This window comes from Myodes glareolus, chromosome 22 (assembly GCF_982192425.1).
Source record: "Myodes glareolus chromosome 22, mMyoGla1.1, whole genome shotgun sequence".
Classification (NCBI taxonomy): domain Eukaryota; kingdom Metazoa; phylum Chordata; class Mammalia; order Rodentia; family Cricetidae; genus Myodes; species Myodes glareolus.
In genome coordinates, this window is record NC_142047.1 from 33,295,690 (window position 1) to 33,319,110 (window position 23,421).

Sequence of the window (23,421 nt, forward strand, 5' to 3'; positions counted from 1 at the left end):
ATCCTGGGTTTCTTGCACCGCTTCTGAATGTGCAAGGGAATGTAGGGAATGTCGTCCTGAAGAAATCACACTGCCTTACCATCAGTGCAAAGAAAACCTTCATCAGGTAAGACGGTAGCAATGGGAGATGGAAGGACAGCTCGTGTAATAACGTGCTTGCTGCATGAGGACCTCAGCTGAGTCTCAGTTGAATCCCACATATAGTGGTCATACCAGTTCTGGGAAGACAAAAACAGAACATTTGGAGCTCATTGGTCAGGTGAGTCTGGTGGAATTCCCATGCACTTGTAGTTCAATGAGATTTTTGTCTCAAAAGTTAAGAGACCCCCTAGCAGCACCTAGACGCAAGATTATGTACACACACACACACACACACACACACACACACACGTCCGCATGCACACACCCATGGTTAGAAGGGACAGATGTCCAAAGGCCCTGTGGCATCAATTTGCTTGAGGAAGCATCAATTTGCATGAGGGGGCTGTGGGAGGAAGCAAGATTAGTGATTTAAGCATATCTGGCAGAGAAGGAAGAAAGCAAAGGCCTCTTAAAGAGCCCCACAACAGTTCAGGGAGCCCGAGTGTGGGACTTTTTGGTGGCAAGAGAGCCTCAGTGATGGGCTAGTGGTGAGGGAGGACAAGGACAATTACCAGATCTCTGGTTAGTCCGGCACAGGAAGAACCCAAGCCTCAGGCAGTTAACAAAAGAGGCCAGGAAGGAGGACAGGCTGAGAATTGACGGGAGTGTGGCCAGGGGAAATGACGGGGAAGAAGGAAGATGGGCTAGCCAAGGACCTGCGGGAGGGTGGCGGGGGGAAGTAGTGGGGAAACTCCGGGAGGACCTGGGGGCGGGGGGGGGGGGGGGGGGGGGAGGGGGGACACACAGCAAGAGCTGACAGCTTGCTTAGAGCCGAGTCAGGAGAGGACCAGGTGGAGAACCTGCCCTCGAGATGTGTAGGCTCCTGGAAGGTGCAGGGCACAAAGTTAGTTCAAGTTTAGACAGAGAGCAGAGTCACTAAGAAAGAACAAGTAGGTGGTCGGATTGCTCAGGGGAGGCAATAAGTGGTTCTGTGTCCACCAGGATGGGGTGCGGAGACAAACAATACTAGAAAACTCCAGGCCAATAGGCCGCACAGAGCACACCCGGCTGTTGGGGTCCGAGGGGACTGGGAGGACCTGGGTACAGAATCCAAGAGAGAGGGGCGGAGTGGGAGAGATGGGGAGGTGGGCCCTAGAAGGCAGTGTGGAAAGGGGTGGGAGAATGGAGCAGGAAATAGGCCGAGCCGGGTAAAGAAGGCCGTGGGAGACGGGGAGGAAGGACGGGAATGTTGGGGGAGAGGTAGTAGGGAGGTGGAGATTGTGGCGGGGGGAGGGCCAGGGATGGTAGGAGAGGCAGTGTGGAGCAGGGGGGGTCAATGGATGGGGAAGTGGGCGCGGCAGAGTCGAAGGGGGAAATGAAAATGAAGGATGGGCGGGGGAGGATCCTAGGGCTAGTGAGAGACGGAGGGTGGAAGTAGAAGGATGGAAGGCGGGGAGAGACTGGCTAGGCTAAGTCTAAGGGGTAGTGGGGGGGGCAGGTTGGGGGCGGGATATGGGCCGAGTAGAGTCAGAAGGGCTATGGGGGAGGCGAAGATGGGAAAGGGAGGATGGGGGAGGAGGGATGGGCAGGACAGCATCCCAGGGACATTGTGGGGGTGGTTGGAGAATGGAGGGCGGGAGGGTGGGCGGGGCAGGGTCCCAGGGGCAGTTGTGGGTGGGGATGGGGGAGAGGATTGAAGGTGCTGGAGGCGGGGCAGCCGAGGATGAGTCCCGGGGCCTAGTCTAACTCCACTTTTTCTTCTTCCGCACAGCGGGTTTCCGCTTCCCTCCAGGGCACTGGGTGAGGCAGTGAGACCGAGGCTCGACGAGGTAGCGCCGCTATGTGGCCCCCGGACGCGGAGCCGGAGCCCGATCCGGAGTCCGCGGACCGCCCCCGAAGTGGCGGGACAGTGCCGGGGCTCCGCGCCCTGTTGCCTGCGCGGGCCTTCCTCTGCTCGCTGAAAGGCCGCCTCCTGCTGGCGGAGTCGGTGAGTGCGAGGGCTCCCCGAGTGGCCGAAGCCCGGTCCCCGCACCCCTAGCCCGGTTTCTGCGCCTCCAGCCCAGGAGAGTCTCGCGAAGTGGGGCCACCGCCCCCAAACTTCCGACGGCTTCTCTGTAGCTGAGCGGGAGTCGTGGTTTGCCCGGCTTCTCCAGCACGAAGCCCTCGAAAGGGACCGGAGGACAAGGGTTCGGGGACCGGGTCCCTGCTGGCGCCGCGGCCTGGCCGCCATGTGACCTCGAGCTCCGCCGCTCGCTTAGAGCTCCTTCAAGCCTCGGTCTCCTGGTCTGCACACCCTCCCACTTCCCTGGTTGAGACCCGGCCACCCGTGGGGTGCAGATCCTGCAGAGTGGGTGAGACCGGGCTGCGTAGTGAAGATGCAGGCAGACTGCTGTCCCAGGGTGGCAAGTCAGCGGGGTGACTTCATTCCCTTCTTTCTCCCCCCCCCCCCCCCCCAGCCACACTCCTTCCTTGTCCCCACCCGACTAGGGAGGTCTCCTTTGTCCTAACAACACTCCTGCATCAGCGCGTGTGGGGCGGGAACTGGCACGGGGGCCTATGGGGATGTTAAGAGGGGCGGGAGGAAGGAGGAAACAGCCCATGGCGACAGCCATTTGTTGCTTAGATCCCAAGCTACTTGATATCTGATCTGTACCCACTTGAGCGGGGAGGGGCGGATGGGAGATGAGAGAACCAGAAAGTGCCTTTAACTGCATCTAGGAAATTTGACAGGTGACCCTGAGAAAAGATGGGAGGGTTTCTGCCCTAGGACTTTTTCCGTGTATCCCAGGACACATGGAGGAGGCAAGACCTAGAACCCCTCTCTTAGACAGGCTATCTCAGACCTGGAAGTCATGGGCGGCGGCGGGGGGGGGGGGGGGGGGGGGGGGGGGGGGGGGGAGTGTTGAATCACAGGCCATTGAGGAGGCTTCTGTCCTACCCTACCTAGTACCCCTTCATGGAGAAGGGGTGAGTGCCAGCCAGAACTCACAAGATATCCTTGACTTAGTCGACCTAGGTGTCAGAAATCCTGGCCTAGGAAAATAAGAAGGAAAAGGGGTGAGTTCAGAGGGTATAGGGGAGCCTCTCTTAGTCCTTCCTCCTCTTGGTTCCAATGCAAATCGGGAGCCGGACATGGATTGGAAACTAGGGGAATTGGCCACCAAGAATTGGGGAATGAGAAAAGAGGACTCAAGTGTGTATGTGTTATGGTGGCAGGAGGGAAGGGTGTCACCAGAATCAGACTTAATTGAGGGGGAGAATGAGAACGGAAAGAGGAGAGACATAAGAGCAGCCGTTTAGCAAATACAGTGGGAGCTGATGACTGGCCACCTTCTGTAAGCCTTAGTTTCCTGTTTGCCCAGGGAAGTTCAGCTTCCCCCATGGCATATTCAGGGGAAGGGGCAAGAGTGGGGTCCTAGAGACCATCAGTTCATTTGTCTGAAGCAGCCATGGTACTTCCTACAGGACATCCGCGTTTCCCCCTTCGGCCCTTTGAACCACTGAGCCGTGGACAGACTCAAAGCCGACCATAGTGGTAGATAAGCGCCAAGGAAGATGGAGGCCTTTAATGCCCTAAGTACAGATGTGATACCACATTAACTGGGTGGCACATGAGTGGCGTTGAGGAGCAGAGAAGTCTAGACGTCTTCGAATCCGCGAGAACTGGGCTTGAAACGCTCAGCCCTAGCATCTTCATCTTGTTTCCCCGCCACGCTCCAAGTCTGCAGGACTCACCCGTGACCTTGGCATCCTCCACCCTACAACCCTGTGGACCAGGCTTCTGTAGATTAGTGTAGCCAGCCCCACCTGAATGGGACAGCAAGGACCCACTATCAATGCTGTCTCCGAAGGAGTTAGAATTTTATTGAAATAGGGTTTCATGTGTCCCAAGCGGCCTAAAACTTTCTATTTGAAACTGAGGATGACTTTGAACCTCTGCTCTTCCTACCTCCACCCCCCAAAGTGGTAGGATCACAGGCTTGTACCACCAAGCCTGGTCTACGCGGTGCTTAGGATCGAACCCAGAGCTTTGTGTGTAGTAGGCAAGAACCTTACCAGCTGAACTGCATTGCATTGCTAGCCTCGTACATAGTTTAAAAAAAAAAAAGATTTGCCAATGCACAAAAGTGTCAAAAGGTCTCTATTAACACCCCTGCATCCACCACATGAACTGTACCTTGGTTAACACTGCTCAGCCTCCTTTATTATCTGTGTCCGTCAACCTCCCTTGTGTTTTCAGACATTCAAATTCTGTTGCAGACATCAGTGCACTTCAGCTTCAACCACTTCGGCATGCATATCATCGTTCTGTGAAGTTAGGGTTTTCATGAAAAGTACACATCTTAGGTACCCGTAGGGTGTGAGTTTTGAAAACAGTAGCTTTTAGCTCTGGCTCGCCCCCTTGTGGACACAGCTGAGTTAGGTACGTTCCATTGCAGAGTCAGGAAAAAAGCTGAGCAGTCCATGGTGGCCTGAGGGCGGGAGGAGCGGGGAGGCTAGAGCTTCAAGGTGAGGTCCTAGCAGGGATTCAGCAAGGTATGGGGACTCAGGGGCCTGGCCTGGTCTGGGGGTGGTGGCGGGGGGGGGGGGTGGCAAGAAGGTTCGACTCTCCTTGCTCTTCCGCAGGGACTCTCATTCATTACCTTCATCTGCTACGTGGTGTCCTCGGCATCTGCCTTCCTCACGGTACCTCTGCTGGAGTTCCTTTTGGCTGTTTACTTCCTCTTTGCTGATGCCATGCAGCTGAATGACAAATGGCAGGGCCTGTGCTGGCCCATGATGGTAAGGATCCGGGGACCCAAGAGGAAACGGTTGGCCGTCACGTGAAGAATCTGGAGTTCTGCAACTCGGCCTCCACCCCTGCCCACCCAGCAGCACTGGGACAGTGGGACCTGAGTTGTTCTGTGAAGCTGGGCACCCAAAGAAGGCTCCTGACCACCAGGTGGAGCTGTTGCTCTGGTCTTGGAGAAGGAATGTGCCTCAGCCACAGGCATTCAAGCCATTTCCAGCAGGGTGGGGTCACTGAGGCTTGTGGGACTTCCTAGATTCTAGTCATCTGGCACCTGGCCTTGTTTGATCACCCGAGGACCTTACAGTCCCGAGAGAGTGCCCTTTAATGGATAGAGTGGATCATAGAAAATGGGTCGCAAAGGCTAGACTCTGCTCCCTTGAATTGATCTCCAGCATCCATGGAACCACCTGGTGATGATAGTTGGAGCCTCACTGGAGCCCCACCCTAGGGACTAAACAGAGACTATGATCATAAGCGAATCTCACTGTGGCAAGGTCAAGCCTCTTGGAAAGCTAGATTTTCTCCACTTCCCATCTGTGCCAAACTGCAGAGCCAGCTATACCATAGTATACACCCCATTTGCTACCCACAGGGCAGAGAAAATCCAGCGATCTTTTCAAGGATGGGACAATACATGCTGCTGGAGGCCTGCAGAACAAGACGCGTGAAGCACAGATTAGGGCCAGGGCGTACAGGTGGAGCTAGACAGGGACTCCGTGGATTAGGGCCAGGGCGTACAGGTGGAGCTAGGACAGGGACTCCGTGGGTGCTAGGACTGATTGTGTTGGTCGCCCGTGCTGTGGCACCTTCAGTGTGGACATGCCCCTCTCTCCTCAGGACTTCCTGCGCTGTGTCACGGCTGCCCTCATCTACTTCGTCATCTCCATCACAGCCGTTGCCAAATATTCAGACGGAGCTTACAAAGCAGCTGGAGTGAGTGGCTGCCCTGCCCCCTAGTGGACATACCCAGCAGTGCCCCTCCCCTGACGCTCCAGGTCATCCCCCTTGGCACTCGCTTCTACAGTGGGACCTGAGCAGATCCTGCCCCTGCTTAGGCACTGGGTCCCTCTCTGGGTCTCTGCCATGCCAATCTAGTTAAAAGTTTAGTCCGTCCTGAGTTGAGAGGCTGTGTCTACCAGGCTCACAGCCCATTTCCCCCATTTGCCATAACTCATCTGTCCTGGTTGGGCCATTTCCTCACTGCTGCTTGCATATGCCCAGTCTCTTGGTCCATGAGCCCAGAGTCTTCGTGATGTTTCCATCCATCCTGTCCATGTTCCCTGCCATATGCCATGCGTGTCTCCCACAGGTTTTTGGCTTTTTTGCCACAATTGTGTTTGCAATTGACTTCTACCTGATCTTTAATGAAGTGGCCAAATTCCTCAAGCAAGGAGACTCTGTGAATGAGACCACGGCCCATGAGACAGCAGGAGGTGAGTGGCCACTCTGCACGGTTTCTGAGGAACCTCACTGATCCATTTTAGGATAGCTGTGGGGCTCTGCCCTTCCTTGGGAACACCTGGTTAGTTTGAGGCTGAAGGAAAAGTAGGAAGTGTCCAGTCTGGCCGGAGCGGAAGGTGAGTGTATGCCTGTACCTCCGGCCCTGCAAGGCACACTAATGTCGCCAGGGCAGCTAGTCAGGACACCAATCCATCTGAGACCAACACTCTACACCCTCTTTCTCCTTTCCTGCTTGGAAGCCCACAGTACCCAGGCAGACACGGGCATAGTGGGCTTGGGTTTTGCTGTTGTTGTTTTGGAAATAGAACCTCACTCTGTGTAACTCACTGGCCTAGAACTCATTTCGTAGCCCAGGCTGGTCATAGCACCCCTTACCTGACTTATTTGGATCTCTTCTTCCAAAGAACATCAATCTGGGCCAGGTACTTCTCTGGAGCAGGCCAGCAGTACTGTGTGGCTAGTCAGAGTTGTTCTCAGGGCTGGTCCTGGCTGTAGGATCTTCCCGATTATACTAAATATCTGAAGTAGGACCTGGTTGGCTAGGTTTAGAGGCCACCAGCTTCCCGTTGGGATTCCCAGACACTGTCCCTCTGCTAAAAATGAATGTCATTCCAAACTCACCCCTGGTCTGTGGCAAACAGGTTAAATGCTCCTGGACCTTGTCTTCTAGCCTTTGGGACCTGCAGCAAATGCTGGTCAACCAGCCCAGGGATTGGAGCATAAATGTTCATGGGGACATGCATTTTGAATATTTGATGTGGTTTTAATACAAGACCGTAGTTTTTGCAGCAAAAGTATTTATAATTGGCCTATGTGTTAGATATGACTATAACAACCTTGTCTTACTTATACACCCCTGGCAGGATGAGGGGTAAGAACCAGGACTTGGGGAGGTGATGAGCATTAAAATACAGCCACCATTGCTAGAGTCAGGTACTAGTGAGGCATAAGATTCCAGAAGGTTCTACAGAATAATCTTTAAGGATGTGATTCCAGGAGGCCTTAAAGTTATATCACTAACTGACTTTAACATGATAAAATGTTTTATAGTCGTCTCACAATATAAAATAATATATAAACAGCTAAACCCATAAAATAGCTTCATAAAACAACAACCAAAAAGCTTGTCCATTTTTTAGTGTATTTTAGTTCAGGGACAAGAAATTGTTGTCTTTGCCTTGTCCTGCTGAATGGGGGTGGAGAAAAGGGTACAATGTGTAACTCCGACACCCTCAGGTGAGGGGACGTCCTGGGCATGCATGGCCTGGGAAGGAAGCATTTGGACTTTGGGCTGAAGAGAAGTGCCTGCTCTTATCCCCTTGTAGCCCAAGGCCCAGCCTGCCACTATGGGAGAAGCTGGGCCCAGGGCTCCTGCGGCAGTGCCCCCTCCTACCCACACTTCAGGGACGGTTGCCAGCACTCCCTACTTTCCTTTCAGATCATTCCAGCTCCAGCTCCGACTCCGACTCAGAATGAGAAGGCCTGTCTGCGCCTGCGCCTGGCGCCACTCAGCCCTCCCATCCATACCATCCTGATGGGGCTACAGGAGCATGGCAGTGAACGCCCACCGGAAAGCAGACCGAGGAACAGGTTTCTGAGATTATGCCCCTGAGCCTCACACTCAAAATTGGCTGTGCTGGCTTAGCAGTGCTGAGCTGGCACATGAGGAGACTGAATATCCTACCTTCTCCCGTTTCCGTCCTAAAGACCTGAGCCTTTGAACCTCACTGACCCATGGGAGCAGACACATCACAGGAGCCAGGCACTGTAGTTCAGGTGGCAGCGTGGGGTGTGGTCACAGCAGGCTGACCCACCCAGCCCTGGTGGGCTCTGCATGGAGGGCTCCTGTTCACGCCTGCACTTTGTTGAGAGAACTTTCAGGAATCTTTGTTCGAGAAGTTTCCCTCCTCACTGTAAAACGGGGAGAAACCCAAATAGCCAAGTCTTCCATTGTGGGTCTGAGACCTTTTCAGCAAAGACCTGTCTGTCTACCAGGGCCAGAGACAGGGAGCCGACCAGGGCAGCGGTGCTGACAAAGTCACAAATGGCTGGGCGGGCCCAGTCAAGCCCTTTCCTCCCGGGAGACACCTGGACAGGCCCGTTGACATGGGCCCTCTCTGTGTTCACTTGGGGGCTGATACTGTGGATATCTTTGATGTTTTCTAACTTTTTTTGTAACTTTTTTATTCAAAAGCAACGTAACAAATGGCATTTTCTGTGACCCTAGAGGCCCCATGAATGAGCCAGAGTTCTGGGCCCATGCCTTAGATGTTTGTAACCTTCCTACCTTGCATGTAAATTCCCTCCCTAAAAGAATGCCACAATGGATTAAAACAAACTGCCTACCTGCTCAGAGTGTGCCCGACTGAGAAACCCACCCGCTGCCTGCAGTAACTGCCTACAGTGGGTTCTGGTGGCCGCCAACAGTGGTGCGGCAGTATTCATCTCTGCTGGGCAACAGCATCTGACCACCACTGCCTTTTATTCAAGGCAGCAAAGGGTAAGCAGGCAGCCTGGTTAGGATGGTGTGTCTTCCAACAACCAAAACTGGGCCTTCATGAGCAAGGGACCTCAGAGCAGCTGCTATGAGGAACCCGGTCACCACTCAAGCCCCAGTCCCCGAGAGCAGCAAAGCACTCTGCTCGCCATCATTGGGCACGCACACTAGAACACGGGGAGAGCCAGACGCAGAGGCAGAGAGGCTGTGCAATGCCCTGGAGCCTGGCAAACTGGTTCCAGCCTGCTGACTGCCTCTGCCTCACCTCTACAGAGCAAATTTGTTGCAGGAGTGAGGAGAAAGAAGAGACTAAATCATTTTTATGTGTCCATTTATTAAACAAGAACTCCTTCATGACAATACAGTATTCATTAGTGATTAGTGTCAAAAATTATTTCCCTCTACATACAAAAATACAGATTTGAACACTATGAAAACAATCAAGACAAGTACCATGAAAATTGGTCCTTCAAAAGGAAATTGGGGAGGCCGAGGGCAGTGTGAGGCTTTGTCGGCTGTCAGGGGCAAATCAAGGGGAGCAAATGCCATGAGGTTCCCACATCACTTATTTCAAGCTCAGGGTGAAACCCGGGAGTTGGGGGGCCAAGAGGCGAAGTTCAGTACTGCAAACAACACACATCAGTTTGTTCAACAGCCTTCACCTTGGAATGCCCACAGCCATGTCTACAAACTGCCAAAAAGACAAACTTTAGCTGGGCATGGTGACACACTCCTGTATCCCAGCATTTAAGACAAAGGGCAAGATGATCACTTACAAGTTAAAGGCCAGCCAAGACTACCTAGCAAGACCCTGTCTCAAAGAAAACCAGACTACAGAAACAAAATGTAGTAACTATTAACATTGCCCACCCCACCCCAAAGTGCCACTAGTTAAATGAAGTGCCACGGCCCATCCTGGCAGGAAGCTGTCGTTCAGCCACCTGAGGACGTTTTTCCCCACAGAACCATGTTTTGACTCTTCAAAAGGACAAAGACAAGGAGCTACAGGTTAATGTCTCAGAGAATCCGTACCTTTACTCAACAACGGCTCGGTGAGCTTTTCCTGACCAGACAATCCAAGGAGCAGGGCCAGGAAAGCAGAAAGAGTGGCTAAGCTGTATCCTGGCTTTATCCAGCCCATCACAGCAGGGGATCTACATTCAGTCCACCCATCAGGGGCCTCCACAACCCTACCTGGAATTCAAGTTGGGTGAGTCCACCAGAGCAAGGCCGAGGTGCTGCTAGGAAGCAGTGGCATTTGGCCAGAGAACAGCCTGAGACTGGCTAGCGTGGGAGGGCAAGGAGCCAAATGCAAGCTCTTTCTGTCAGACTCAGTGAGCAGGAAGGCAGGGCACAGACAAAACTTGAAAAAACAAGACACTTTCTTCTTATCGCTGGTAAGCAACAGCGCTCCCAGTCTAACAAACAGTTGAATGATGTCAGATAGAATTACAGGGACATGACCTTTTTTTAAGAAATGTCCTCTGACTCTCAGGCCTAATCAGCAAACGTGTGGTGAGGAGAACACAGTGTATGGGGTAGGAGTTGCTGGAGGGTGTCTGACTTTGAAAACTACATAGGAAGTTTAAGACGAAAATGGCCTAAACTTCAAGACCTACGGTACTGTGGAAAGCAACAGTGAAAGGACACAGTCATGCTACAAAAATAGTGTTATCTGTTTTAACTAAATGTATAACCCCCCCAATCCCATGATTGACAAGAGTGCTTATGTGACACATGGAAGGCACCAAAGGTGAAGTGATTATTTATCATAAAATATACAAAGACAGAACTGCCTACTTAAAAAAAAAAAAAAAAGACTGTAATGAATAGCTCAGTGTCTCTGCCACGGGCTCCTAAAGTCCTATAAACTTCAACATTCGCAGACAGCTTCACTCCCTAGCATTCTTCCAGATGGAACCATGTCAAACAAAATCAAGTTATTAAAAAGCAACGATTTTAGGCAACTGGGTCAATTTCATCATGATCTGAATGATTTTTCCAATGGTTAGTAACGAAAGAACAATGAAAGAGTTAGTAATGAAAGGTGGGCCTGGGCCCCAGCACGCCCTTGCTCTTGCCCTCTCTAGCCTTGACCTAGCCAATTAAGCCCTGAAGGGTTGTCCTCTTCACTGCCACAAAAAGGGAAACAGTTGTGAAACTTGCTAAATCTGTTCTGGAAAAAGAGGGACGCAAAGCAGGGTTAGCGGAAGGAGGTGCCATCAGTCAGGCCTGGCCCTGCCTTGGGCTGGAGTGAGCACAAGCCTCCTCCACTGTCCTCTCTCTTGGCCATTCCTTGGGTAACTTTTCTGATTAAAAGCGGGGGGGGGGGGGGGGGTAATTTCTGCTGAGGTATTAGCAGCATCTCTCTTTTCAGAAACAATTATGAAAGAAAAACAAACCTCTTGGCCCTGCCCTACATCCCATTAACAAAGCCGAGTGCAGTGACTGCAGACATGTTCTTACCATGATTATAACCAAACAAGCCCCGCTAACCTGCCAGTCCAAGTGACATTAACCCTTAACCAAAGGCTCACTGGAATTGGAAGTATCAGAATAAAAAGAGTGACAGGGTAAACTAATGACACAAAGATACCGTTCGAGGGCCTATAATCTCAACTTGATTCTGGGCAAGTGGCTGACGTGTGCCCCCTCAGCCCACACACCCTCTTTCCTCTTAGGTATTTTTTTTTTTTTTGAATAGGAGAAACTAGAAAGAAAATAAAAATTCCCAAAGCCTGAGAACTTATATCCAACGCTACACTGACTCTAATGAAATCCAAGAGAACATTCCCTTTTAGAAGAAAATTCTAGATCTAACACTGATGGCATTTTTTTTTCAGAGATAAAGGCTACATAAACACAGATAGGTCAAATATTTCAAATTACTTTCTCAACCAGACAGATCTGATTTCTTTTAAAGATGTCTGCTGAGAAGAGAAACGACAGATTAAGGAGGTTGTCGGTCTGCACCCCGCCAGGAATGCACAGGAGCAGCTATCGCCTGCTCAGACCCGACGAGATGCCAGCACTGAGGGACGGTGGTCTCCAACATCCAGCTCTTGGCCGCAGGTCCATCGGGGAGCACAAGACCTCACCCTTCTGAAGAGGAGGAAGCTAAGGACATGTTTCCAGAGCAGCAGGGGTCATGAACACATCAAGTGCCATCTACGCTGTCACTCGGCTCCCGCTGCAGCCTCCTCCTCCCGCCAGGCCTGTGATGCAAACCTCGTGTCCACCAAACTCCCTGCCTAGCTGGCCCCTATGGGGTAGGTGCTGATAAAATAGAAACCCCAGACTATGCAACTTTATGAGGAACTCCAGGTACCTGGAGACTTCACACGCTAGAAGTATTTTTTTTTCCTGCTTGAGAACCAGTTAACAATTCTCTGTCTAGGAAGTGCATACCCCATCCCTTCTGCTACCTGCTTACCTGCTTAATGTCACTATAGCTATGCAGGCGACATCTTGAGAAAACGGCAGTCAGGCAGGAGCAGACGAACCATGGACTAGTGTGTTCTGAACACAGATGGCAGAGTAGGAACCACCTACAAGGTCACTAAATTAGACACACGTCTCCATGCTCCAAAGACTGACCCACAGGGATTCTGACATGGCCACCTCATGGACAGGGAAGGGGTTCCTCCACATAGCACAGTTTGTGTCACCCACAGAACTAGTCAAGGCTCATTCAAGGCGAGCAGGAATTCACATACGTGCAGGGACAAAGAGAGTCAGACCTTCATTTCTTCTAAGACCGCCTGGACCACTAGAAAAACCTTCAAAGAAGACAGAAGAAACTTGAAAAGAGAAAAAATGTTTTCAGGTGAGCCACAAAACTCTTCCAGAAGCATCCAACACAGGTGGGAGCCAGGTGTACCAGGTCTGCCCATGGGTGTGAGCCTTCTAGCCAGGGCCTGTAAAAGGGCCCCAAGGTCAAGAGCTCACTGCACAAGGACCAGGGCTGGTCCTTGCTGGTTTTCCTGTGCCCAGGCTCCACCCACTCCGGTGTTTTAGCACATTGCTAAGAAAGATGTGGGCACTGGGTGTGGGCAGCTTAACTGCATTCTTGCTATTTTGATAGACAAAAGCAATCTGCCCTGCATGGCAATGCACTTTAAGTGAAAACTCTCTAAAGAGCACCCATCCCATCACTGTGTTCACCCTTCCGAGGAGCCAGTGAGTACCTTGGGGTTCCCTGCTCTCTGTTCATAAAGGAAAAGGGCTTACCCTCTGTGCTTTGCAGGAGGGGTAGAGAGCAGTGGCGAATGCCACCCCATCAGCAGATACAGCACCACGCTTTCTCTGAGGGTGTCAGCTCACATCCATCCAAACTACCAGATGTGAGAGGACCTGAACCCCACATCTTCATGACCACACCAGATATTCCCAACAACTGCATTTCCCTTCAAGTTTTGCTCCAACTGGGAAAGCCAGTCATCCCATAGGGAAACAAAATAAGCTAAGGCTGACTTAAAATGCCCAAAACCTAAGCGACACTGGTTCGTAATAGACTTAATAAACACAAAAATATGCTTTTTTTTCAATTTGCAGAGATCATTTAAAAACTCAGATCTAGATGATTTTCTGTTTGCATAGAAGCATGACAAGAAAAAGACAGGTGTCTTTGCATTCCCTGTAGGCAACCATATTCCCTTCATGGCTTTTCCTCACCATGTTGGCTGTACAGGAGTGGGGCTGTGCATCACGCTATTAGAACGTGTATAAACCACTTCTGGCTCTATGGGAGCTAGTTAAATAGTACAAGGAAATACATATACAAAAGCCACAGGGAAGCTTCATAACACAAAGGATATTAAATAGTTACTGGGATATAAATAATTACAAAGATAATAATTCTGACACCAAGATGCAACTAACTCAAGTCTTTCAGGCCCTAAGACCCTAGCACTTTTATCGTATCTCAGTATTCACGGTCTCCCTGGGCCTCAGGATTATGTCTCTCAGCTGACAACACTCTCAGAGGCCTCCTTTCAGCACATGATAAAATGGTTTTATTGAAGTGACTTGGGAAAATGAACAGCAATCCAATCTGAATGCTTCTTTCTTCCGGCTCACTTCAAAGGTGGCTTTTTCCTGAGGCCCAGTAACATGATAGAGCTCAGGGTGATCCTTCCAAGGGGGGCCCATCTGATGCAGACCAAGTCTTTGTGACCCTATTTTAAAGGGAATTTGATTTTGATTGTGTAGACATACTCAACAAATTCAAAATAACCACGTAAAACAGATAAAAATCCAGATGTCGTCCACTCCCCATATCACAACATGCAACAGGTTCAAAGTTGCGACAACACAAGGTATACTGACAGCCTCATGACATTCAAGGACAGAAATCTCTATCAGGAGCTGGGCAAGGGCCAGACCCAGGCCGTCCTCTAGAGGAGAAGAGGAGCAGGGAGGGGAGTGATACCAGACTAGCTGTCCTTTGAACATGTGACCTGGACTACTGCCAACATGGAACCACAGCAGCACTGGATTACACTGGATGCTGGCTTTAGAGAGTCAACCTCTAGCACCCCCGGCCCCCAAGTCAGATACAGCCTGACCCTACTTCCTGTGGACTCCGGAGCCCCGCAGTGGTATCTGACAACAGCTCCTCTTTGCTACTCAGCCATAGATCACTGCTCTTCCCTGAATGATGCAGAGCCATGGCACACAGGGGCACCCACCTCCTCAGACTTTCCTCCCCCAGCCTTGTCACCTGCTTCTGGGTTAGGAACTACAAAAGACACTGCTCAGGCTATGAACAGTCTCAGCAGGAGACAGCGGGGGCTCTCTGCTATCGCAATACGTTTCCAACAGCCATGTCTTCTCCTTGGTGAGGCTACACACAGAATATTAGAGCTACAGTAAGGTCTGTAAACATCAACAGTTCAGAGAGAGAACCTGACATGTTAAATCAATTTTCCAAAAAGATATAATTAGTCTCTAACAACAACAACAATAACAACAACAACAAAATTACAGCATGATAGGGGCCTGCTCAACTCATTTACCACGAAAATGATCTTCAGTTTATCAAGAACCAATCCAAAAGCCGGATGTAACTAGAATTCCTAACATGTTCATAGTGAGGACACTCAGGCACCCAAAAGGACAATAGTGCCTCATGGCACATCTGTGGAAAGACGTGTCCTGGTGCAGATTCAAGTATTTTCAAATCCTAGATAAACTGACTCTGAATCACTTTAGAGCTTGTCTTGGATATTCAGAGAATTAGACACGTCCATACAATAGAAGTGTGAATTTGAGTGTGCCGCTTTTTAACACACATACATACACACACTCTGCCTGCCCCACATACACACATGTGATCTGTAAGCCAGTCCCCTGCTGGTGGAAGTACTGTTTCTTCTGCAGCTTTCACCTGAGAAGGTAAAGGTGCTGGAACTGGCGCAATTCAGCCTCAAGATGTGTAAGGTAGGCAGGGGACTGGTGGAGATGGTGGCCTCTACCCCAGGAAGTGAGTGTGGACCACAGGAAGGTGATTCATTTGAGGAAGGATCAAGTGCTCTCTCAGCAGGGTAGGAGACAAATGGTCACTGTTCTGTGAGTCAGTGGTCCCACAGGGCACTAGATTTTCCTGTCCCTGTAACATAAAGACCTGGCAAGGAGGTTACAGGAGCACATCTATTCACCGAGCCCCTCAGAGTCCCACCCAGGCCACGCTGGCTGCCTAGATGCCCTGGGCATGGAAGACAATGAGGTGGATCTAACCAGCCAGACTCAACACTCACTCCTAGCTCCTGAGGGGTTGTCCAAGAACCTCACTGGCTGTTGCAGCCCTGTACTGCTATCTTGTAACATAGTTCCCTTCTCAAAGCCACTTCAGTTTAGACTGTCACAGACACACACGGCAGGGCGGCTCAGAGTCAGACGAGACTGTGTGTTCTGAGACAGACATTTAAGCCCTGGAGCAGGCACTGAAGTCGGCTGCTCCCACAGGCACCCAATGCTGGAGGACCTGGGCTCTTCAGGCCACCACGGATCAGTCTCTGGGCCACTCTAGGCACCCTTTCCCAAAGTGAATTTTTACCAAACAGGACAAAATTCAACTGGATCACACAAAAATCTGGCGTGCTGAGAGAAAGAAAACTTGCTTAGAAGAATGGATGTGAGGGCAGCGGAGGGAGGACTCCTGGAGGGTCTCATGTGTCCAGGCGCTGGATCTCGGGGCGACTGTCCACATCTCTGGACTCAGTGCGAGCTCGGATGTAGTCATTAGTGCTCTGCTGGCGGAGGCTGACTCTCCATTTCTGCACGGCCAGGAATGTGCTCACTGCATAGGCTGCTGTTGCCAAGAAGCCAAATATCTAAAACACAATCACAGTTTACCCTTGTACGTGACTCCTGAAGCTGAGGCTGAGTGTTGTCATAGGGACCCCAAGCTGTGTGCAACCCCTTCCAGTAATACCAGATCCCCAGCCCTACTCATGTGTAGCTGTGATCTGGAAGAAGCCACATGACCCACGGAACATCTAGGCTGGCATGAAGACAACTAAAGGTCTTTTGAATGTTTTAAATCGGTTTCTTTTCTTTATTCTTTTTGCTTCTTTTTATAGGCCAGGCTGACTTCGAACTTAAAGCGATTCACCTGCCTGAGCTTCCCATGTGCTGGGATTAAAGGCGGTACCACTACTGCTTGACTATGTTTTGTTTGTTTGTTTTCAAGACAGAGTTTGTCTGTATAGTCTTGGCTGTCCTAGAACTTGTTTTATAGACCAGGCTGGCCTCAAAAGATCTGACATCTGACTGCCTCGGTCTTCCAAGTACTGGGATTAAAGTATGTGCCAACTTTAATGGTTTATTTAATTCTCTCTCTCTCTCTCTCTCTCTCTCTCTCTCTCTCTGGGGGCGGGAAAGGACAGGTGGTATGATGGCACCTTGGGTGCCAATCCTCTCGTTTTGGACAAGGTTCTTGTCTTGGGTCATGCTGGCCACCTAGATGTCCTGGGCATGAAAGATAAGGAGGGTGAATCTAACCAACCGGTCATACTCAACACCCACCACAGCTCTCTGGGGGCTGTCCAAGAACCTCACTGGCTGATCCATCCCTGTACCTCTCTACCTCGGGACATGTAGTTTCCTTCTCAATGCTAGTTGACCCCCATGAGATTCTGGGCATTCCTCTCTCCCCATCTTGCCCTAGGACTGCTGGTATTATGGGTGTACCTGTTACCATATCCAGCTTTTCACGGGCTCTGGTAACTGAAACTCAGGGTTTCATGCCTACATGGCAAGCACTATGCCAACTAAGCCAGCCCTCCAGCCCATTATCTTTTAAAAATATTTATTAATATTGTTATTACTATATTATTTTGAGGGTCTCACTATGTGGTCCTGGACCTGGAACTTTCCATGTGAAATTTAAGGAAACCATCCGGCCTCCTGAGTGTTGGGATTAGAGGTGTGCACCACCACACCCAGCCTTGGACTTTTTTTTATTTTGAAATGACAAAAGTACCTCTTTGACTGCATGCAGTTCATGGTCACTGGTCCCACAAGTAAAAATATAATGAAGACCAAAATATGATGTAGAAAGAATTGAGTCTCACAAGAGAACTCGACAGGAAGCCATCCAGCCCATGTTCTGTGCCACCACACCCTCCTACTGCCTCTCACCCGGGCAGCGCCAGGCAGATGAAGTAGGGTTTTAACCTCTTAGTCAAACTTGATGGATCTCCTGACGTGTTGGCTCACACCTGTAATCCTAGCACTCGTGAAGAGAGGCAAGCGGATCTCTGTGAGTTTGAAGCCAGCCCCTGGTCTACAAAACAAGTTCTAGGGCAGGCTCTAAAGCTACAGAGCAAAACCATCTCAAAAAATAAAAAATAAAATGCTTATTACATGCATCTATGCATTATTTTGTGCGTTGGGGTGGGAGGTGTACCACGGCACATAGGTGGTTTTAAGAGGACAATGTGGACCTGGGGATGGGACGTAGGTCATCAGGCCTGGCAGCCAGTGCCTTTACCCGCTGCACCACCATCCTGCTGGCCCCGTTTCCTATCCACCCTCACCCATCACAAGTGATACATGTTCTTAACAAACCAACAGCAAGACAGAGCAGAGCATGGAGAGTGAACCCTTTCTGCTATCTGCCCACCACCCTCATCTCTGCAAACACTTAAAGGAGGGCGACTAGGACACATGCCAGGGGACAGTCTCAGAGGGTGCAAACTCAGCCTATTTAAACCAATCTAGTCTGCTTACCACGGCAGCAATTTCCGCTCCGGTTTTGTGGTTTAAAGCAGCCAGTACAATTGAGGCAATAAAGAAAAAGAAAGTGCTGAGTCCAGTGTTGACCAAATCCTAAAGAAAAAGAAAAAAGTAGGATAATTTGCAAAGTAACCGGAGAACTTTCCAGCTGAGGCTCATGAAGCTCATTTCCTGCGCCTGCAGACGTCATTCTCGGTGTCACGGGGACTGCTCGCTGGAGAGGACGCGAGGAGGAATGGCTCGCAGTATACCTTTACCTCCTGTGTCTTGACTTAAGGGGCAACCAAGACTGGTAATGCTGCTTACCATGCAGAGTTTGGGTGAATTTATTTGCTTGTAGTGCTGAGCATCAAACCCAGATCTTTTACACACACAAGCCAACACCCTGCCACTGAGGGTCCACAGTCTTCCAGTGTCATCTTTTTATTTTATTTTTTAAGACAGGGTCTCTCTATGTATCCTTGGCTGGCCTGAAGCTTGCTATTCAGACCAGGCTAGCCTTGAACTAAGAGATCCCCCTGCCTCTGCCTCCCAAGTGCTGGGAATAAAGGTGTGTGCCACCAAATCTCACTTTGCATCACCTTTTAAAAGAGGTTCTCGTATCATTTAGATTAGGCCCAGCTTCCCAAAAATATGAATGTACTGAAACTGGGGCATCTCCCGGTATTCTCTCCTGTATGCCATCTAAAACATGGCATTCATACACTGAAAACAGACTTTCTTAACAGACTTTCAAGCTTCTATACTACCAAAGCCTGGAGGATTTTCAACAAGCCTTTTGCAAAGTGAGTGAGGTTACGAACTAACCTAGTGCAGCATGGATGTAATTCTGCCTTCCTTGTAGAAAGGACGATAACATAGTGATTCAGAGACACAGCCACACGGGACCCAGTCAGTGGGTGACTTTAGACAAGCTGCACTGTGTCTCCGTGTTCTAAAGTGGTGATAGCAATCTCTTCTTCCTGGAGCTGCTCTGGAGAGTAAATGAATGACCAGCACAGTGTCTGGCCGACAGTTGGGGTCCTTCTTTACGCATTCACCAGCACTTTTGTTACCCCTGTTCTAGCATCAGGTCCTCAGCATCCTGGCTCACACCTCATAGCCTCTGAGTTTCACTGGAGAAGGAGGGAAAATCTAATCTGTTTAAGGGGTTTGTTGACTACACTATCAACACTGGCAGGTCCCTCAGGTCTAGCCTGACTCCTAAAGGTTGATTTTTTTTCTTTATCTTTTTTATTCTATTTTTCTTTTTTTGAGACAGAGTCTCACTGTGTAGCCTTGGCTGGCCTAAAACTCGTTATATAGACCAGACTCAAACTCACTGAGATCTGCTTGTCTCTGCCTCCTAAGTGCTAGGATTAAAAGCACATGCCACCACCCAGTCAGCACTCTATCTTAACAGCACCATGCCTTGCAGCAGAGACCTATAAGCCAGGGCTCCTGCTGAGCATCTGCATGGATTAGAGGAAAGCTGCAAGGCAGGGAGCGTGGGTTCTGTCCAGAGCTGACTCCCAGCCATCATATTATTTAGCACACTAGCAATTGCTGGCACAGGCACAGCCCCGCCTGAATCCGCTGAATCGAGGCATAACCAGGAACACTCGTCTCAATAGTGACCCGAGGGAACTGATGCTTGCCTATAATCTCAGCACTTGAGAGGTGGCGGCAGGAAAATCAGGAGTTTGAGATCATCCTTGGCCACATAGTAAATAAGAGGCCAACCTGGAATACACGAGATCCTGTTTTGAAAATAAAATAAAACCTAGCATATAACTGTCCTCCACTTTCAAAGCTACAACAAAACTAGCTGAGTTTACAACTGACAATTTTTCTAATCAGTACCTCCTGTAGGAGATCTACCCTCACCCTACCCTTTTGTATTTGGCCCAGTGGAATAACACAGGGACTATCTGATAAGAAAGACCTTCCCTGCTTTGTGATCCAGGACATACCATGACAGCAGCCCCACTAAACACACAGACAGCTCCTATTTCTTTCCCCCAGGTACCTGCAGGAACCATGCACCGGCGGTAGAGTCAATGCTTTGGTTCTAACCCTCGTTTTGAACCGTCTTGTCAATTTGGTCTGATAATGCTCAGAACTTGTCAGTCCTGCTTTCCTGAAGTTTGTTGTTTTTTATTTGTCCTTGAATGTAAAGAATTTTTATATCATGGTTTCTTGCTCTTGCTTTGTTGATGTGCGTGTACAAGATCAGAAGGAATCACTGAGGGAGGTACTCCAGAGCATAAGAGTGCCTCACTCTCTCTGCTTGTAAAGGAACCCATAGGCACCACAGCCTTGGGAGAGTGAAAAGGGTTAGCTGAGGTCCTGCCTTCACTCAGGGCTGCAGCCCACACACCCTACCCTAGTGTCTAGGGCCATGGGAAAAGCCCACAACTGTCACGATGTTTTACCATTACGTTAGAATTCACTTTACGAGAGACAGTCCTCTTCCTGGAGAGCCAAGCGGTGTACTCACTGTCAGGTTCCAGTTGATCTGGGGGATCCTCACATGAAGGTTGAGACTGAAGAGAATCAGCAGGACCCCAGTCACCACAAATGCACTGCAGCTTACAAACTCAAAAAAGTAGAGGCCTTCGCACGGAGAGCACTCCATGATGGTCTCGATGCAGATGAATGCAATCAGGGCCAAAACCTAGCAAGAAAATTGGAAATACATGTATGTGTATATTTAGTACACATCTATGGACATGCATGCCTGCTGTATGAACTGAACAGTATACAGCAGCAGGGTTCTCCTCTGCAGAGAGCAGTGTGACTGATAGAAACACAACTAGCCTTATAGGCAGGAACAGACAGAGCAATCGGAATGGAAGGTCAAGTTCTTACAAAAATAGTGAAGGCCCCTCCACTGCTATACTGAAACCAGCCAGGCATGGTGTGGCCCTTCCAGGCGCTTTGGACCTCCAGAAGAAGGAAGAAAGGCAGTATCTCTGCAACGTGTTAGCGTCCTCTTTACAGTAGGGAAAGAGATGCTGTCCAGCCTCTCTTTTCACGTGCTAAGGACAAAGACCTATCCTCATTAGCACACACGCTTTTGGAAAGTGGATCACTGGATTTCATCAACAGGTAGGCTTGTAGTTTACTTTTAAAAGAATAAACACTTTAAATCTTTGAATAGAATCAATTTCTTCTGAAAAGTCAAAGCAACATTCTAGCACTGCATCACCAAAATTCAGAGATCAGAAAACTAGAGATACCAGTAGACATGATCTTATGAACATCTAGGGCTCAGGAGAAAAGGGGGGATCCTAGGCTATGCTAATGGCCCTTCAAGCAAGGGTGCTCTTAATAATGCCAGATCAGTCTTGGGTTCCAAGCCTCTACCTACATAGTTATCCATGTCAACCCTCTACCAGATCCAGCCCCGCTCCACTGAGACACAGGTCAATGAAGCAGAGCAATCTGGTCCAGATTCAGCAACGCAGCAACCCCTTGGGACGACTCAAAATGTGCAAGTTCCGCCTCAGCTCTTGCCCGTCTTTCCCGAAGTCTCATTCACGCCTTTCCAGCCTTTCATACAACGCTTCCTCCCCAAATCCTCCCTGTGTTTTCCCTGCCAGAAATGCTTTAGTCCACTGTCTAGGTGTCTGACCACCTCCCTCTACTCTATGGCACCAAGCACTGTAATGTACAGAGCCAACAGGGAACTTGGTGAGACACAACAGCCTCACACCTACCCTTCCTGAATTTGTCAGACTCTCCCTGTGAAAGGAAAAGTTGGCTCTGTCACTCCTGCTGTCAAACCACCCACCTTTCCTAATCTACATGGTCAGCTTGCTTTTCTATCCAAATCAAACACAGGATATAGGCTTGTCTGTTAAGGGATACAGAATTTCATTTAAGAATTAGTTCAAGAGAGCTATTGCGTAGCATGACGGCCCAGCACCTCACAAGATACCAGTTTTCTTAATCCAATAGAAGACGAAAAAAAAATGATGAATCTCTAAGCACATACTACTTCCAATTCTTTATAGTGTAGACCCTAATTCTCCATCTGAATTACAAGCCTAAATTGCATCAATTCAGTTCATATAAGGAAAACACCAAAATGATATTTTTCTTTTTTTCACCCCTGTAATCAAGATCTACTAATCTTGGGCAAGAAATAGCACTGTGCTGATATTACTGGTACCCTAACTTCGACCACATTTGGGTGGAAAAGTACATTCTTAAAATAAAAATGGTTTAAGAATATGTAAATGTGATAGGCCAATCATTACAACAAGGAATACAACAGACAAGAATCCCTGCGTGTAATCTAATAAATGTTCAAAAGTCAAAAGGGGCAGCTGAACTGATGGTAAGAACAAGAGGAAGAGTATGGCACAGGAGGTGAAGGAAGAGCCAGCAGGCAGCTTGTAGAAGCTGGAGACTTGTGTGGCCTTGGGAGGCTTGGCTGCCAAAGGGGTGGGGAAGCAAGAGAAGGCCCAGAAGGGGAAGCTGTCAAGAGCAACTCTCTGGGGCTGCAGCATGGTGAGAACCAGGAAGATGCCCAGGAAGGAAGGCTAAATGCACAGAGCCAAGGTTTGGGAATGCAGTAGGCCTGTGGTCCTTTTTTCCAGTACCAAGGAAACACGATTTAGGTACAATATGATCTGAGTCTCCTCAAAGAAGACAGCAGCAAGGGGAAGAGGATATTACTACAGAGGCTGAGGAACAGGTGGACGCTCTCTGCAATAACCTGAGGGGGAGGGTGGCACAGACCAAGAAGGTGACAGCCCAGAGAGCGAGCAGGAGTAAGAATTCTAGACCTATGTTCAGGGAGAAGTCCAAGGGATTTGCTAAAATGGGATGTGAAGAGAAATGAGACCACTGTAATGACAGACCTTTAGCCCGAGTGCCTGAAAGAATGGCATGGCCACACTGACAAGGGGAAGCGTGCCAGAAATGAACAGGGAGGGTCGGGACGCTGGCTTAGGGCACACAGTGGCTGAAAATAACCCCAGGATGGAAGAAAAGCTGCGATGGAGATGAGCTTCCAGGATGAGTACCGTCAAAGGAAGGCCTAGAGCTAGGCCTGGGCAATCCCACACATCTGTGGCAGAGAGGACTAGGCCTGGGCAATCCCACACACCTATGGCAGAGAGGACTAGCTGATTTACATTTGGAGTTCAGGTCGCCAGAGGCCAATGGAAACGTGGGATCCGGCCTCCAAGCGGGCCCCAGTCATCCACACCTCTCTGACAGTCTTATTCTTGCTCCTGTGGCACAAAACACAGGGCTGAGCTGTTGCTGATTCCACAGCCTGTGTCAGAAAAGCCGCTGCAGAGGCTGACTCGTTCTTTTTCCCTCTGGGGAGAATGAACTGTGACAGGAGGCCACTGCT

At 49.8% G+C, this 23,421-nt stretch overlaps 2 protein-coding genes and 1 long non-coding RNA gene across 3 annotated transcripts in view; 1 reads left to right on the forward strand and 2 right to left on the reverse strand.

The window, feature by feature from the left end:
* The first annotated feature begins 1,772 nt into the window (after positions 1 to 1,772).
* Positions 1,773 to 8,684, forward strand: Cmtm3 (CKLF like MARVEL transmembrane domain containing 3). The gene is made up of 5 exons (XM_087900601.1): positions 1,773 to 2,068; positions 4,708 to 4,863; positions 5,711 to 5,806; positions 6,183 to 6,306; positions 7,773 to 8,684. Exons 1-5 carry the CDS (start codon positions 1,922 to 1,924, stop codon positions 7,808 to 7,810), a joined length of 561 nt encoding a protein of 186 aa, XP_087756727.1. The 5' UTR covers positions 1,773 to 1,921; the 3' UTR covers positions 7,811 to 8,684.
* LOC125398519 (uncharacterized) lies at positions 3,633 to 4,861 on the reverse strand. Its single transcript, XR_007231445.3, has 3 exons — positions 4,725 to 4,861; positions 4,259 to 4,389; positions 3,633 to 3,888 (listed from the first exon to the last, which is right to left on the reverse strand). It is a non-coding gene; the product is annotated as an uncharacterized LOC125398519 (long non-coding RNA).
* A 461-nt stretch (positions 8,685 to 9,145) lies between the features above and the next one.
* The window catches only part of Cmtm4 (CKLF like MARVEL transmembrane domain containing 4), a 50,429-nt gene continuing 36,153 nt past the window's right edge, over positions 9,146 to 23,421 (reverse strand). The window contains exons 2-4 of the mRNA XM_085682083.2: positions 20,551 to 20,727; positions 18,066 to 18,164; positions 9,146 to 16,165 (exon numbers count right to left, since the gene is read on the reverse strand). Coding sequence (XP_085538209.1) covers positions 16,001 to 16,165; positions 18,066 to 18,164; positions 20,551 to 20,727 — 441 coding nt within the window. The 3' untranslated portion in view covers positions 9,146 to 16,000. The remainder of the gene's footprint in view (positions 16,166 to 18,065; positions 18,165 to 20,550; positions 20,728 to 23,421) is intronic.